This window comes from Kogia breviceps, chromosome 12 (assembly GCF_026419965.1).
Source record: "Kogia breviceps isolate mKogBre1 chromosome 12, mKogBre1 haplotype 1, whole genome shotgun sequence".
Lineage (NCBI taxonomy): Eukaryota > Metazoa > Chordata > Mammalia > Artiodactyla > Physeteridae > Kogia > Kogia breviceps.
In genome coordinates, this window is record NC_081321.1 from 34,195,775 (window position 1) to 34,214,569 (window position 18,795).

The 18,795-nt window shown below is 35.6% G+C and overlaps 1 protein-coding gene across 2 annotated transcripts in view; it reads right to left on the reverse strand.

The window, feature by feature from the left end:
- Positions 1–1,269: 1,269 nt before the first annotated feature.
- The window catches only part of ADAMTS20 (ADAM metallopeptidase with thrombospondin type 1 motif 20), a 188,237-nt gene continuing 170,711 nt past the window's right edge, over positions 1,270–18,795 (reverse strand). For both annotated transcript variants that reach the window (XM_059080523.2, XM_067009100.1), the window contains 2 exons: positions 5,278–5,382; positions 1,270–2,863 (listed from right to left, as the gene is read on the reverse strand). In XM_059080523.2, coding sequence (XP_058936506.1) covers positions 2,774–2,863; positions 5,278–5,382 — 195 coding nt within the window. In that variant the 3' untranslated portion in view covers positions 1,270–2,773. The remainder of the gene's footprint in view (positions 2,864–5,277; positions 5,383–18,795) is intronic.

Below are 18,795 nucleotides of genomic sequence, written 5' to 3' on the forward strand. Positions count from 1 at the left end.
AGTGAAAGCAGTATCAATGAAATATTGAGGGCTGGAAACCAAGTTACAATGGGCCAACGCTTGAATGAAAGGTAAAGATGAAGAGAACATGAGGATAGCTGTTTCTCTTACGAAGTTTGACAGTGAAAGGAAGAGAGAGTGAATAGGGGTTGCAGAGGAGGACATATTTTTGTTTTAAACTATAAGAGAGGTGAACACAGTTTTTGGATGAAAAAAAAGGAGCCAGTAGAAAGAGAAAGGAAAAGGAGAGAGAATAATCCGCAGAGAAAAGTCCTGGGTAATTCAGAGTGGGAGGAAATCAAGAGCAGAGATGGGCAGATTGGCCTTTGATATGATCAGGGAAATCTTTTCCCCTTAAGGAGCAGGAAAAATAGATAAAATACATGTAGAGAGTGCTTCACTTTAAATGATAATAAACAGGTATAGAAAATTACTATACACTGCATAGTAATATTTGTAACTAAGGTACAGTGCAAAAAGCATGCTTTTTGATAAGAGATTCTCAAATGTTTTAAATCACATTCACATAAAACTGCTTGACTCCCTTATATGTTTGTTTCTTTCCTTTTTAATTTTATCTTATTGGGGGTGGAGTTTAGAGGGTGGGGAAAGGCAGGAAAGGTGGAGGACAGGAGAGGTAAAGTGAACAAAAAATAAATAAGCAATTCTCAGGAAAAGGAACCTAATAGCAAAAAATATATGAAAGGATCTTCATCCAACCTAGTAATTAAATAAATATAAATTCAAACAATGAAATACTATGCTCTGCCCCATAAGATCAGAAAAAAATTTCACATGTCACTGAGGATGTGGATACTCTAAAATTTTTACACCCTGCCAGTGGTAATTTAAATTGATTTAGCCCCTTTAGAAAGTAGTAATTTGGCAATTTCTAGGGAAGTTTAAGATGGATGGATGTAACATATTATTGTTCAAAAGAATCTACTCCCTCCCTTGGGAGAGGATTGTGAGTCCTCACTCATTTCCATATGTCTAGCCATACTGCACTGTAGAGGTAGTATATTTCCCTGCCCCATTGACTAGGATTTGGTCATGTGATTTAATTTGACCAATTGAATATGAGTATACACGGGTACCCCTTCTATGAACAGAAGCTTTTGAAGTCATTGCAAATTTTTGTCAGCCTCCTGCCCATTATTTCCATGAGAAGGGTATACACTGGACAGGAGCTGTTTCCATCCCAGCTACAACAATTTGAATAAAATCTTTTTAGAATTTCTGAAGTGATTTTAGAGTTATAGACTTTTTGGTGAAGAATTCTTTTTATTTTTTTAACCTGCAAGGAAAATGAAAACAAAGTCCTAATGTATCACACAGATATGTTTATTACTTAAATGTTTATAAATTATAAGATTTTACTTATGAATAAAAACATTTCTAGAAAATGTTACACATTTTGTAATAATGTTTGTAACTGGTTTCAGGCACATAGTGCAAAATACTTCTTTTCTGATACAGAGATCCCTAAATGTTTATCTAACCACATTGGCACAAAATTGCTTTAGTACCTTATATGGTACAATATACCCCTAATAAATCTTTGAAAAAGAAAAACTTTGTGGGTAAAACTAGTACACTACTGTTTACTGGCAAAAATCTACTAGTAGATTCAGTTTTCTTGGTTTATAAAGTAGGTTGCCATAGAAAAATATTATTTGTCTATGATTCTTTTTAAATCACATTATTATATAATACACAAATTATTCACCTGAAAAAAATCTCTTAATACCTGAGAATTTGTCCATGAATAGTTAATTTTTATACTATCTTTTATGTTCTGGCTTTGAGACACCTCAGATATGAAATAACTTGAACATCTCTAATAAAAATTTTGCAAATGTAAACATAATTTTATGTTTACCAAAATAGGATCTTCAACATGTCAATAATTCTTTTCTACTTGATTAATAAAATACAGTACTTCACTGTGAGAAAATTAATTTTTTAAGAGTAGACATATACCTATATAAGATCTATAAAGACATGATAGAATATAAACATTATAAAAACAATGTATTGCTCTTATAAGTACAATCAAATTAGAGGTAGGTGTTTTAAGTCAAATTCTACTATATCATATCTTCTTCTGTAGTATTCCCACAAAATTTCATATTTAGTATTTAACCAAAGAATATATTTTAAATACAAAATTATACCATAATTTAGGATGATATTTTTTAAGCACCATAATGCACAATTAAAAATTAAAGGAAACATAAAACAAGGTATCTAAGCTGTATCAGTAGAAAGTATAATGGCTATGTACTTTTTTGATGTGACTATTGATTTGCTATTCACCTGACAGATTCAATATGTTCATGGCAGTTTTAAATAAGTTCATTTTCCTAATTTTTACTTGATCCATTTTAACAAGTAGAATAAACATTCATTGTACAGTAGGATACCAGAGCAGAGATTTACATGTGTGTTTATAGGCATAATATAATTGTGGTCCAGTCCAAGCTGTTAAAAGTAATATTATCTTGATATAATTCAAGCATCCCTGTATACCCTACCATAAATTACGATATCCTTTTAAGGATCCAGATTAGAATCACATATCGTTCAGTTTATTTTGAAGGCCTTGAGAAATTAAGCAGTGATGTGACTCCCTGATGAGTGCCCTGAGAAAAAGGCACAGACATTTAGACATGGAAATCTCAGGAAGGGAAGAGTAAAGAAACAAGCACCAGCTATTTGCAGGTTCCAGAGAATGTCTCCTCTTTGGGACACACTTCCCATTTCTGAATGTTCATATTACGTGAATTGGGAGACCAGTAGTCATGTGAGGAATACACTTTCCACAGAACCCTCCACACCTGCCGTAGACTTTGGTTCCATCCTGAAGATAGGAAGAGGCAGAGATACAGGAGAATCTGTTACAAGCTAGTATCTGCGTGCACAGGGCAGAAAAAGCAAATGCTTTGAATCATGCGGTTGAAATAATTAGCCAAGGTTTCATACAACAATTACACTTGAGGTCAAAGATCATGCCATTTCAGGATTAGTTGAAATTTGTGGTCATGGGAATTAGATAATGTGAGATTCATATTATCTACTTAATGATTATAAACCACACTCTAATTTAGACAATTCATCTCAACCCACTTATTTTTCAACAAGATATCTATTTGCTTCAGTGAGTTTATTAAAACCTCTCCCAATCTGTTGTCCAGCATTGCCATGATTTTATATAAGATTCTCACAGACTAAATAAAAGAGAGATATTATGCAAACTTGACCTTAACTGAATCCAAGCCATATTAACCTCAAATATCTCCTGGAAGCATTAGAAACACAGCCTGAAGAAAATATTTAGAAAGTGATAAAATGGGGGGTGGCGGAGAATAAAACTGGACTGAAAGCAGGAATTATAATTAGACAAGGACTAAAAAGGGAGATTCTTCTTTTTTTAGGAAAGCAGAGCTGCTCACTGAGGAATGAGTGGGCAGAGGCTGGTGAAGAAGGTGGTCAGGACATACTAGACTTTCTTTCCAAACTGTCTTCCATCTTTAGGTCCAAAAGTCGAAAGGCATTTTGATAGGATAAAGCAAAAATAGCTTGAACTCCTGTAGTTTCTAGAAAAGGTAAGTTTTGCTTTGTTTTTGTTTTTGTAATCTAAGGAGGGAGGGTAGAGAAGGAAATTTTGGGTTCCTGCAACTTTTGAGGATGAAGAATATTTTAAGATCAGGGGTTTTTGAAGTTGCCTCTCCTTTCAGAGGCTTTCTAAACTCTAGCAGAGTCTGAGTAAACAGAGAAAGGAATGGCAGTAAAAATTCCAATTTATATACATTCCTGTTCACAAACGGATTATATAAGTAAACTCCTAATCTTGCTGAAATTTAATGGGAAATGAAAATATGCGTGCATTTCCATAAGTACATTTGGGTTTCACAAGTCTCAGTTTCACACCAGGCAACAGATCTCAGGAAATACCTTCATGTGCAAAATTTTTGATTGAGGGAGAAATTCTCAATTAAATAAACAAATAAATAATCTTTAGAATAGAACTTAAATAGAAGCAAAAGGAATGATTGTATTAAATATTCATTTTTACTGCTGCCCTCAGCCAGATCTCATTTCTCTAAAAGATACCTAAAAGCTGGATAAAGTCAGAACATCTCATTGCACTCTCTAAATTTTCTACTTGCTCAGAATATACTTTAACTAGGTCATTAATTTATTTCCATTCTTCTACCAAAAGGGATTAGACCAAAATTTGCCAAATAAATATTTAGAAATAGCCATTTTTAAAAAGCCTACTGCTTGCCCATATGATAGAAATAATACAAATTTAAATTCTTTAATTATAAATTGAAACACAATTGCATAATATTCAGAAATATCATGTTTTAGTCTCTGATTATTAGAAAATTGAATTTCATTTATAAGTAGTATTCATATAAATAGGAGTGTAACAGAAGTCACTTTTATCAAAAGAAAGAAAAATGATAAAACCTTAGAGTGGGCAGGGGGTTGTTGATGGTGCTGATTTATGTGCACTATAGGTGAGGATACTTATAATGTAGATCCTGATTTACTATCGATAGAATCATGCTATCTAAGACGTGATAGCTCCAAGTACTAGGAGCCATCTCATAAAGAGTATGTGCTAGTACACCATAGCAGCATCAAAATTAAATGGATTCTACTTTAGATAATACATGTGCTATCGGTAAAAAACAAATACCAACATTCTCTAGATAAAGGTAGACAGAGGAAAATATGCATACAACCATAAAAAATATTCCTAATTCTTGAAGAACCTATAAAGGATATTTGTTAAATGACAAATGGCTCCAACCTCAGCTCCATCACTAAATCAAAGTAGTGAGGTAAATAAACCAAAAAGTTACCTCTCACTTTGAAATATGAAAACCTACAAACCTTTAAGAATTAGAGTATAGCTAAAAGCACTACCTCTTTTTGAAGTACCTGCATCTCAAGCCATCAACCCCAAACTTGAGCTACTTCAATCTATATGCTCTGGCATTTGATTTCATGTTCAGATATCTATAGGCTAAACATGAATGTGTATGTATATAAAACCTACATAAGCACATGAATAAAAATGAACCCAATTCCATAATTTCATAAATTAATGTTATATTTCATTATATGTAATATAGCCCATCATATGCAATAACGCATTAGTCATTAACTGCATATAACTCTAAATTTAAAGTAGAGGACCTTTAATGCTAGTTCACAGCACAGAAGTATTTCAGACAGGTTTTTTGGTCCAGCAGGACTTACTTGTGATCTGTGAATGATGACAGAGGCATAAGTGCCCTGAGCAAGCCACTTTGCTGTACTGGATATCTTTATCCCAGTTCCAGCCAAATTAATGCTGAATTGTCCCTGGATTGAAAACAAAACAAAATAAAAATAGATAGAATTCATAAAATATTGAAGCATGCACTTGGCTGGAAACACCTGAATTGGAATGATATAAGAAAGAACTCGAATTGGTTTTCAAGATTCTTTCTTTAGAAAATGAAAGAATATTGATACAACCTTACACTAAAGAAAATGAACAGGCTAAAAAGACTTTTAAAATTGATTACAAATAAGTCTTCTCAATTACAAGAGACAACTGAAATAATACCAGATAATGTTATTTGTGCAAAAGTAATTCTGTCCAACACCAGGACTCTAGGGTTGACAGCTAGAGCTTATGCTCCTGTAGCAACAGCAAGTCCAGTCAGAAAGGGTGTTCACAGGGATTGATACCAACAAGACTTTAACATTTCTCCAGTTTCAATTTTTGACCCCTCATTGCTAATTTAATTAAACTTTAGGGCAGTGGTTGAGAATCCGCCTGCCAATGCAGCGACGCGGGTTCAATCCCTGGTCCTGGAAGATCCCACACGCCCGCACGCCTAGAGCCCGTACACTGCAGCAAGAGAAGCCACCACAATGAGAAGCCCATATGCAGCAACGAAGACCCAACACAGCCAAAAATGAATATTAAATAAATAAATTAATTTTTTTTAAAAAAACTTTAAATATCTGTTAATTAAGAAAGTGCCTGACTAAAATTGGTAAAATTTGTGGCACGTGTATATGATCTTGCAGTACAGAATTATACACTGAAAAGCTGAAGTACTTAATGAAAGCTAATTAAGCCTACTGCCAATGTTTAATATACATACAGATTTAGAGCGATATTAGGACAATCTTAGATCACATCACAATATCCTATGGCCTAAGACTCAGGAATCTTGAGCAAGACAGTGATAAAACATTAAAGATTATGTTATGTCAATGAAAATATTATCTTGTCATGAAAGCAAAGGCTAAATAGATTTCAAATATATTTATTATATGAATTATTACAACTGCTAAAAAATTATGTATCAGTTTAGTTTATTAAGTTAGATTTCTTAGGAATCTTATATACTTCTTATTTAAAATCAAAATAGAGATTCAAATACATTTATAATATAATGATAATATACGGAGAATTTTCCCCCAAACAGAAATAATTTTAGATAAATTTCAAAGAAAATTAATTGCTATATACATCATTTGGTTATGAAATTTAGAATATGACCTGTATGTTTGCTTCATTGATGTAGTTCTAGAGTCCAAAAGAAGGCCTAGGCACTCAGTAAGTGTTTTTAAATGGATGAATTAAGTGCAACATTATAAATATTAAATTTTAGCATTGTAAAAGTTAATACACAAATACACAGCTAAACCCTTCATGCTCGTGATAATGAATGACACTAAAGCTAGACACATCTGAATTTTATATTAGTAAATATTTGAATGAGAAGAAGTAATTCTAGGGATATATTCTATTGGTTAATACTTAGTCATCTGATACAGGTTTTGCTTCATCCCACCTTAACTCATAAATAGGCTTCTCACCAAATAAAAGAAATGGAACTATATTCTGTGGTGTAGGTTTCCTGTGACTAACCACTTACTGAGTGCCCCAGCTGGGGGAATGCAATGTTTTCACAACCGAATAGTCTACATTTGCATTTATTCTTTACCTCCCTGCTCAAGGTTGCTTGGAAGCATTCAGCTGGAAAGGAAAGACAAAAATCCAACTGACTGACGATGTCAGAGAGTGGCAGGGACATATACACACTACCAAATGTAAATTAGATAGCTAGTGGGAAGCTGCGGCATAGCACAGGGAGATCACCTCCAGGCTTTGTAACCACCTAGAGGGGTGGGATAGGGAGGGTGGGAGGGAGGGTGATGCAAGAGGGAAGAGATATGGGAACATATGTATATGTATAACTGATTCACTTTGTTGTAAAGGAGAAACTAACACACTATTGTAAAACAGTTATACTCAAATAAAGATGTTAAAAAAAAAAAATCCAACTGACTACAGTACTGAGAGACTTAGGTGGTCATTAACACAATGAGTTGGGTCTAGAAATATCTGCTGCTTTATTTCTCCAGACTAATTTTCATGAGCTTTGCTTATGAAAATCTTTAGTCCTTGTTCAAAAGCTACATAATACAATCTCAAAGAAATGGCAAAACAATTCAACTGAAATCTGAGATGATATTGACAGAGGTAAAAATACACTTCACTCATTTGTTTGAAATTAACTGAGTGGCAGACTCCCTATGAAGCACTACTGCAATACAGAGAGAGGTCTTGCTCCAGGTTTGAGAAGTGAAGCACAGATTGGTGGTTGCCAGAGGTAGGAGTTGGAGGGGGAAATGGGTGAGGGTGTTACAAGATAAATAAATCCTGGGGATTAATGTACAATATGGTAACTATAGTTAAGTGTACTGTACTGTATATTTGAAAGTTGCTAAGAGAGTAGATCTTAAAAGTTCTCATCACAAGAAAGAAAAAATTGGAACTATGTGAGGTGATGGATGTTAACTAAAACCATTGTGGTAATAATTTTTCAATATATACATAGTCAAATAATTATGTTGTACACCTTAAACTAATACAACGTTTAATGACAATTATATTTTAATAAAATGGAGGAAACTAAATCTGATATACACATACATAAATGTGATGCAATGTAGAGAATTATAGGTGCCATAAGAAAGATACTGGTACATTCCTATGGAACTTTAGAAGTAATAAATGATTGAATAATTGTATTAATTACTTATTTCAATTCCATTACTTTATTTAAGATTAAAATTTAAACCTCCTTAAACCTAATATTTAACTTGAAAAATTAGTTCAACATAGTATCAACCAAAAAATATGGTTTTTTGAAGTAGTATGAAATTTATCTCCTCTTGTACTCTCGACATTTTTTAGAAGAGGCCATCATAAGAAGTAAAATTCTAACAGCCAAATCACAAGTGGAAGGTAAGGTGATTCAAAAGGCCTAAGAATTCAACAAATTGGAATGTCTGCCCTTGAGTAATTAGCTGCATCAAAGGAAAAAGTAGTTATGGATACAAGACAGAGGGAAAGCACAGAAATAGATGCAAGTTTTAATGTTCCACTTCTTTGATTGACTGGTTGGTTCATATGTGCCCATTATATCATTAGGTTTTACAATTTTAAAGTTCGTTCCACATATTTTATTATGAGTGGGATCTATAGATCGAATGCAATTCCAATAAGAGAACTGATTCTAAAATTTATATCGAAAGACAAAGAAATTAAAATAATTAAAACAAGTTTAGGGCTTCCCTGGTGGCGCAGTGGTTGAGAATCCGCCTGCCGATGCAGGAGACACGGGTTCGTGCCCTGGTCCGGGAAGATCCCACATGCCGCGGAGCAACTAAGCCCGTGAGCCATGGCCGCTAGGCCTGCGCGTCCGGAGCCTGTGCTCCGCAACGGGAGAGGCCACAACAGTGAGAGGCCCGCATACCACAAAAAAAAAAAAAAAAAAAAAAAAAAAAAAAAAAAACAAGTTTGAAAAAAATAAATTTGAAGGACCCACACTACCTTGTTTGAACACTTATTATAATAAAGCTATCATAACCAAGACAGTGCTGTGTTGTTGAAGAGAGAGACATGTAGATCAATGGAACAGAGACAGATCAGAAATAGACCCACATAAATATGTGTAATATATATATATTTTTTTCTGGCCTCACCACGTGGCATATGGGATCTTAGTTCCCTGACCAGGAATCGAAGCCATGTCCCTGCATTGGAAGTGTAGATTCTTAACCACTGGACCACCAGAAAAGTCCCCTCCAACTGATTTTTGACAAAGGCAGAAAGGCAATTTACTGGAGAAAGCACTGTCTTTTCAACAAATGGTGTTAGGACAACTGGATGTCTACAGGCAAAACCCTTCTGACTTCATAAAAAATTAGTTCAAAATCAGTCATAGGTCTAGATGTAAAGCATAGAACTATAAAAAAATTTTTAAGAACACATAGAAGAAAATCTTTGTAACCTGGAGTAAGTCAAAGGCTCTTAAATATGACACTAAATGTACAACCCATAAAGGAAAAAAATGATAAATTTGACTTCATTAAAATTTAAAACTTCCACTCTGTGTAAGACAATTAAGAGAAAGAAAAGATAAGGTCCAGACCAGGAGAAAAAGACTTGGAAATGTTATATAAAACAAAAGACTTGTATCCAGACTACATAAAGAACCCTCAAAACTAAACAGTAAGGAACAATAAGGAAACAAACAACCTAATTTTAAAAATGAGCAAAAGACTTGGGCATACACTTCACCAAAGAGTATATACAGATGGCAAATAAGCACATGAAAGATACTTAACATTATTATCCATTAGTGGAATGAAAATTAAAACTACATTGAGCTACCACAGAAGTTGGGAAAACAAACAAAAAACTTGACAATACTAAGTGCTGACAAGGAAGATAATCAACTAGAAATTTAATCTTTGCTGGTGGGAATAAAAAACGGTACAGCCACTGTATCAAACAGTTTAGCAGTTTCCTATAAAGTTAAACATACACATATCATGTGACCCTACAATCTCACTCATAGGCATTTATCCCAGAGAAATGAAAATGTACATTCACACAAAAACCTGTATGTAAACGTGCATCTCAGTTCTATTTATAGTCTCCAAAAACTATAAACAATTCATTTTCTTCCAACACATGAACAAACCGTAGGACAGCTGTATGACATCCATTTGATGGAATCATGCTCAGCGATAAGGAAGAAAAAATTATTGACACATGCAAAAACACAGATGGACCTCAAAGGCATTATGTTGAGTGAAGGAAGTCAATCTCAAAAGGTTACATATTGTGTGATACCATGTATAAAACATTTCTATGTCATCCCAGAAAATGCAAAACTAAAGCAACAGAAAAAAGATCAGTGTGTACCAGGAGTTAGGTGGGAGGGAGGAACTGACTCCATGGAGGAAGTGTGAGGGAGCTGTTCTATATTCAGATTATGGTAAAACTAACATGAATCTGTATGTATGTTAAAACTGTATACTAATAAAGGCAATTTTATTGTTTTTTTTCAACTTAAGATGTGAATGAATATAACACCTATTTAAAGAAAAAAATTTCCAATTGACTTGCAAACAAAACCCAAGTACATGCTATATGTAAGAGACACACTTAAAGTGACTCTTAAAGGCCAAAATTAAAAGTATGTGCAAGAGTATACCAGGAAAATGTACATAAAAAGAGAAAAGGGGTAGCAAATCCTGATAAGGTAGAGTAGAATTCAAGTATGAAATCAGGAAAACATGACAAAGAAGTGCTAAAAACCATAATCCACAATGAAGACATAATATGTGAGTATTATGCATCAAATAACACAGCAACTTTTATGAAACAAAACTACAGGAGATGAAAGAAGACATAGGTAGAAACATCCTAATAAAAGGAAATTTAAATATACCACTTTTAATAACAAAATAGATTAAGCAGGCAAAAATAAGGAGAGAGATGATCTAAACAATATAAATAAAAGGGTAGATCTTATGCATATATATCAAACTCTACACTCTGATAATAAAGAATACACGTTCAAAATGTTTAAAAACTGGCTCTGAATACTCAAAATGGATGCTGGCCATGATCCTCTGGCATTGGTTATTTCTCTTGCTCTCATGTAATCAATGTTAATTACAAAACAGCTAAAGAGATACACATTGCGTCTTTCTTTTTAAGGCTCTGTGAAAATTACCGAACATTTTACTTCACTTTTGAGGTATATGTATATATATATATATATATATATATTCTAAAGTCACATCACACTCCTTAACTTCATCTTATATTACAATGTGGCAAAGTTTATTTTCCCTAGAGAGTGCCATATGGGTCCATTCTCTTTTTAGCATTCATGTCCTGGGGTGCCCTGTCATATGCAAACACAGAGGATATGGTTTTGAGGAATCCCAAACAACAGAATAAGTTCTTTCTGTGACATCAAACATCTGGAGAGTATTCATGCAAATCTTTTATAACTTAACACAGAATCTGGTTTATATATTTGACAGAATAGCTTCAAGAATACTGGACAGTTTGTATTTTTGGTAACAGTAACTTCAGGCACTTGAATACAGACTGAAAAAAATGGGCATACCTTTTTTTTTTTTTTTTTTTTTTTTTGTGGTACGCGGGCCTCCCACTGTTGTGGCCTCTCCCATTGCGGAGTGCAGGCTCTGGACGCGCAGGCTCAGCGGCCATGGCTCACGGGCCCAGCCGCTCTGCGGCACGTGGGATCTTCCACGGACCGGGGCACGAACCCGTGTCCCCTGCATTGGCAGGCGGATTCTCAACCACTGCGCCACCAGGGAAGCCCGGGCATATCTTTTTTTGACAGCACATACCTATGCCCAGTAACATCTAATTTTGGAAATAGAGCTTTGCATTCCAGAAATGCCAACTAAGTGGGGGAGCCATCTCACCTTGACTAGCAGAGAGGAGCATTTTATTACTACACTGGGGCTACCTCTGACTTCCTCAAGGATCTTGTACAGGTTGTTGACACAGAATGTCTGTTTCTCCAACTGTAAACTGGGGTTACACAGTTTATAACTATGTAACTTTCTCAAGATATTGTAGGGAAAAATGGGGTTACATAAAAATTGGAGTAATGGAGTTAGAAATTACTGAAAATATCTGTTTTATCATTTAAAAACTTGATTGTGCTAAGATCTCTTATTCTGATTTCATGCTCATTGAGAAATATACTGTTTATAATAATTAGTTTTCTGTTAAGATATTTTCTATAAGGAAAGTTTACTAATGAGATAAAAGGAATTTTGATTCCACTTGACAGTTATATTACTTATTTGTATATCAGTCTCCTGTGAATTTTGTTGATGTCTCATTGACCAGATTTATTCAATTCAACATGTAATGAAAAGGACCAGATTCCCAGAATTTCATGACCTTTCCAAGGTAATAGTACCTTGTAGCACACTCTTCATATCTCTAGGTGGCATCCTCAATTTACTTCCTTCTAACCATATCAAGTATATGACCAGAAGGCATTGATTAGGAGGAATATGGATTGTTGGACAAAGTTGACCGATCTTGACATGGGTTGGTCATTGGAGACTGAATAATCTCCATTTAAAAGGGTCAAAATGGAAAAGTTATTTTAAATATCCATATGTGAAAGAAAAGATTGTTTAAAGTGCTAAAAGTTTTAGATTACACATCCTTGACCTTAGAACAAGTGTTCAAAGAGACACAGTGTAAGACTTCAGAAGGGGGAGCTCACCAGGAAAAGCACAGTCCTGGGAAGAGAACTAAATAAAAGATGTAGGTCAGAGAGTCAACATTTTGGAGGGAGACCAATCATCTGGTAGGCCAACATGAGTGAAGCAGGGAAGGAGAAGAATGGACATGAATAGAGCTAACCAGGCTCAAAGATTGAATGAGAACCTGAGATTCCTCTGCAAAGCTATGTACCTTAAAAAATATAGCCAATAGAGGGAGTACATTTGGAATGGCTTTTGAGGAGACCTGTGGACTCTTTCTTCAGTGAAACAATAGAGAAAAATAGGAATAGAGGGGAACTTCCTCAACTTGATAAAGAACACTTACCAAAAATCTGTAGCTAACATTACAGTTAATGGTGAAAGACTGAATGCTTTCCCCCTAAGATCAGAAGCAATTAAAGCATGTCCACTATCACCACTCTTCAAAATAATGTTAGAAGTTCTAGACATACGTACTAGTATGATTCCACCTATATAACATCTTTGAAAAGACAATAATTATGGAAATGAAGACTAGATTAGTGGTTGCTAGGGGATAAGGTGAGGCTGGTGGTAGGAGGGAAGTAGTTGTCATTATAAAAGTTCTTGTGGGGCTTCCCTGATGGCACAGTGGTTAAGAATCCACCTGCCAGTGCAGGGGACATGGGTTCGATCCCTGGTCCGGAAAGATCGCACATGCCATGGAGCAACTAAGCCCATGTGCCACAACTACTGACCCTGCACTCTAGAGCCTGCGAGCCACAACTACTGAGCCTGCATGCCACAATTACTGAAGCCTGCGGGCCTAGAGCCTGTGCTCCGCAACAAGAGAAGCCACCACAATGAGAAGTCCATGAAACGCAATGAAGAGTAGCCCCTATTTGCCGCAACTAGAGAAAGCCTGCACACAGCAACGAAGACCCAACACAGCCAAAAATTAAATTAAATTAAATTTAAAAAAATAAAGTTCTTGTGGTGATAAAAATGTTCTGTATATTTGATGTAGAGATGTCAATATCCTAGTTGCGATATTATACTATAATCATGCAAGGTGTTACCATTTGGGGAAACTGGGTACATGGGATCTCTGTATTATCTCTTAGAACTACATGTCAGTCAACAGTTACCTCAAAATAAAATGTTTAATTTCAAATATAAAATACAAAATCATTTCAAGCCTCTTGAAATTGTCCTAAGGCTATACAAAAAAATGGAGAAACATTTATTCAGGAAAATCTATGAAATCTAGGTAAGAACAGTAAGCATCTGTGACATCTGCACCATGACCTGTCCTCTCTTCCCCCACCTCAGCAAGATGCTAGTTCTACTCTTCGTGGGTGCAGCTACGAACACAGGACTATATTTCCCCCAGCTCTCTGCTAGGGCTAAACTTTCTCCTAGGGTTTGTGGGGGGCGGCAGGGGGTGGGGGACACCAGCACTCCTTATCTCACCCAGTTTTGTGTTGCTGAAGCTGTCATAGAGGCAAGAATGGCAGAGAGTCTGAAGCTTCCTTCCACCACTCAGTCCCTACTCATAGATCAGAAGATCTGCCCCAGGCATGGCAGGCCAAGAACACAAGGCCTGAATCAGTCCCACTCAAAATCACTGGTAGGGCAGAAGTTCCTTGCTGAGTAAGGCAAGCCAAGAAGACCAGGGGATGTTGCCATTACCCAGCATTCTGCTTATAGACTGGGGATGTTACTCTGCAAAGTGGGTTCTACCCACTCAATCCACAGAATTGGTGCAAAGGTTCTTCCTTGGGGGAAAATCAAGCTGTAAGAACAGAAAGTTCCGTAGCTTTTCCTAAGGAGACTGAGATTATTTGGGATCGAACATGGGGAAATTTAAGCCTAAAGGGCATATTGAAAATAAGATTTTAGTTGTGTGCAGTTAAGAGGAAGATGAGGATAACTGGATGAGAGCAACAAGCCAAACGGTAGGTCAAAGCTCAGTTTATCAGAGAAAACCAGGGACAGAGACAGCCAAGAAGGGCTCCTCTTGAAGTCTGACCTGACCTCAAAGACTGACCTATAAGACTACCCTGGCGGGCTTCCCTGGTGGCACAGTGGTTGAGAATCCGCCTGCCAATGCAGGGGACGCGGGTTCGTGCCCCGGTCCGGGAGGATCCCACGTGCCGCGGAGCGGCTGGGCCCGTGAGCCATGGTCTCTGAGCCTGCGCGTCCGGAGCCTGTGCTCCGCAACGGGAGAGGCCACAACAGTGAGGCCCGCATACCACAAAAAAAAAAAAAAAAAAAAAAAAGACTACCCTGGCCAAGGGGCCTGAGTTTAATTGGATCAGACCACGTAGTAATTTATGCCTCCAGGATGTTATTGAAAGAACAGAGTGGTCATATACTAATTAGTGGAGGCTAAGAGCTGAGTGTGATATCAGTAGAGGCAGGCCGTAGAGGCAGGCCATCTAGATACTTCATCAAAGACAGGCCAACTAAAAACACTGTCATTCCAGGAGGATCAGTGTGACAGTGTACATGTGCAAGGCTGAGCCCTCCGAGGAGTGACATTAAGGGCTGCACACCACAGTGGAAATAGACGTCCCTGAAATAGCCCAGCCAAAGAGCTAAACAAATAAATAAGCAAGCAAACAACAAATCCTAGAGGGAAGGGGAAACTTAGTATCCACAGTTGCTAAAATATCTTATCTAAAATGCCCGGTTTTCAACAAAAAAATTGTGAAACATGCATAGAAACTGGAAAGGATGACTCATATACAGGGGAAAAGGCAACAGAAACTGTCTTTGAGAGGTTTCAGATGTCAGGCTAAGCAGATAAAGACTTAAAAGTACCTATTATAAATATGCCCAAAGAACTACAGAAAACTGTGTTTAAAAAAGTAAAGGAAGGTATGACAATAATGTCTCATCAAATAGAGACTATCAAAAAAGAAATAAAAATTATATTTATAAAAAGACCCAAAGGACAATTTCAGGAGTTGAAAAGTATAATAACCAAAATAATAAATTCACTAGAGCAGAGCGATCAGTAGATTTGAGTTGGCAGAAGAATCAGCAAACTTGGAAAGATATCAATAGTGATGAAACAATCTGAAAATAGAAAAAAGAATGAAGAAAAAATGAATAAAGCCTCAGAGAAATAAAGGGACGCCATTAAGTGCACCAACGCATGCACGATGGAAGTACCAAATAGAGCAGAGAATATATTTGAAGAAATAATGGCTGAAAACTGTTTAAATTTCATGAAATGCATTAATCTACACATCTAAGAAGCTCAACAGACTCCAAGTTAAGTAGACACAAAGAGATCCACATCCAGATATGTCACAGTAAAGACGTTGGAAAAAAAAAAAATCTGAAAGCTTCAAGAGAAAAATGACCACATACGTGGGAATCCCAGTAAGATAAATAGCTGAGTTCTAGAAGCCAGAGGACAGTGGAATGGCATATTTAAAGTGCTGAAAAATAAAAAATAAAAATAAAAATAAAAACTGTAAAACAATAATTTTCTAGGAATCAATCTTTCAAGAATGAATGCAAAATAAAGACATTCCCAGATAGACAAAACTGAGAGGATTTGTTATTAGTAGACATACTAGTTATTACTAGACATACTAAAGGAAGTTTTTCAGGCTGAAGTCAAGTGACATCAGACAATACAAAACAACCAAGGTGTACTAGTAGAGGTAATTGTAGTAACTAAAAAAGACACTATAATTGCATATTTCTTTTTCTTCATTCTGTTGTTTAAAAAGCAATTGTATAAACCAATATGTATGTAATTACACTACTGACCAGTATAATATAGAAATGTAGTATATTTGATAATAATGCCACAAATAAAGCAGATGGAAGCAAAGCTGTTTTGCAGTAATTAAATGACAGAAGAAATGAAGAGAACCAGAAATGCTAAATAAAAAGGCTCATGTAAAAAACTCAATGAGGGCTTCCCTGGTGGCGCAGTGGTTGAGAATCCGCCTGACGATGCAGGGGATACGGGTTCGTGCCCCGGTCCGGGAAGATCCCACGTGCCGCGGAGCGGCTGGGCCCGTGAGCCATGGCCGCTGAGCCTGCGCATCCGGAGCCTGTGCCCCGCAAAGGGAGAGGCCACAACAGTGAGAGGCCCGCGTACCACAAAAACCACAAAAAAAAAAAAAAAAAAAAAAAAAACTCAATGAAACATAAGTTCTCTCATTTCTTATCTCTAAAAGATATAAAATTATATAAAGTAACACTATAAAAATGTATTGTGGTTTATTACACAGGTAGGTGTATGGATAACAAATATAACAACCAAAAAAGAGAAGAGGAAAAAGAGTATATATAGGAGTAATGTTTCTATTTCACTGCAGTTAGGTAGTATAATTCTGGAGAAGATTCTGGAGTAGGGTTAAGATGTACATTGTAAGCCCTAGAGCAACCATTAAGAAAGCAATTTAAAATATAGTGAGAAAATTATTAAGGAAATTAAAATGTTACACTAGAAAATGTTCACTGAATAAAAAAAGCAGTAAAGAAGAGACAAAAACAGTATAAGACATATAAAAACAAAAAGTAAAATGGCAAAGATAAATCCAGACATATCAGTTATAACATTAAGCAATCCAATCAAAAGGCAGAGATTCAACAAAGTACTCCCTGTAGGAGACACTTTTAAGGTCCAAAAATATATATAGGTTAAAAGCAAATGGGATGAAAACATATATACCATGTACTATAAGCAGCATGAGTTGCCATTCTAATATCAGATAAATTAGACTTTAAAACAAACAAAAAAAATGGTACTACAAATAAAGAAGAACATTTTATAATGATATAACAGTCACTATATCAGGATATTATGACAATTACAAGCATACAGTCAGGTACAACAAAATCACAAAGTAAATAAATCTAATACAAAGTAAATGAAACAAAAGGATTGAAGTGAGAAGCAGACGATTCAACAATAATAGCTGTAAAGTTTCAGCAGATAGAATAACTAGGCAGAAGATCAACAAGGAAATGGAAGAGTTGAAAAATACTTTCAACCAACAAGGCCTGACAGACATCTACAGGACACTTCATCCAACAACAACAGAACACACATTCTTTCCAAGCACATACTGAACATTTTCCAGGAGGGCCATATGTTATGTATAAAACAAGCCTCAATAAATTTTAAAAGATTGAATAATACAAAATGTGTTTTCCAACCACAATGGAATGAAAGTAGAAATCAATAACAGAAGGAAATGTGGGAAATTCACAAATACATGGGACTTAAACACCACACTCCTAAATAACCAGTGAGTCAAATGAGGCACCACAAGTGATAATAGAAATTACTTTAAGATGAATGAAAATGAAGGTACAACATACCAAAACTTCAGGGATGCTGCAAAAGAAGAGCTTAAAGGAAAATTTACAGCTGCAAATGCCTATATTAAAAGAGAAAAAAGATCTCATACCAATGACCTAAACTTCCACCTTAAGCACTGAAAAAAAGGAGAGCAAATTAAATCTAAAGCAAGCAGAAGGAAAGAAATGATAACAAATAGAGTGGAAATTGATGAAACAAAGAAGAGAAAAATAACAGAGAAAAATCAACAAAATCAAAAGTTGGATTTTTGAAAAGAACAAAATTGACAAACCAAGAAAAGAGAGAGAGGAGCCTCAAGGCTCTGAAATCAGGAATCAGAGGGGACATGATTGTGAATCTCACAAGAATATAAAGGATTATATGGAATATTACAAACAATTACATGCCAACCAATTAGATAACTTTGGTGAAATAGACAAATTCCTAAAAGCAAAACAAAAAACATAAGCTTACCAAAACAGACTCAAGAAGAACTAGAAAATCTGAAAAGATCTACAGTAAGTAGACTGAATTAGTAAATAAAACAACCTTCACAAAGAAAAGCCCAAGCTCAGATGGCTTTGCTGGTGAATCCTACCAAACATTATTTTTTCACAAACTCTTCCAAAAAAGTAGAAGAGGAGGGGCCACTTCCCAATTTATTCTATGGAGTCAGTACTTCCCTGATACCAAAACCAGACAAGGACATCACAAAAAAAGAAAGTGATAGGCCAATATCTCTTCTGAATATAGATGAAAACCTAGCAACGTATGAAAAGGATTAGACCTCATGATCAAGTGGGATTTCCCCAGGAATGCAAGATTTTTTCAACTTA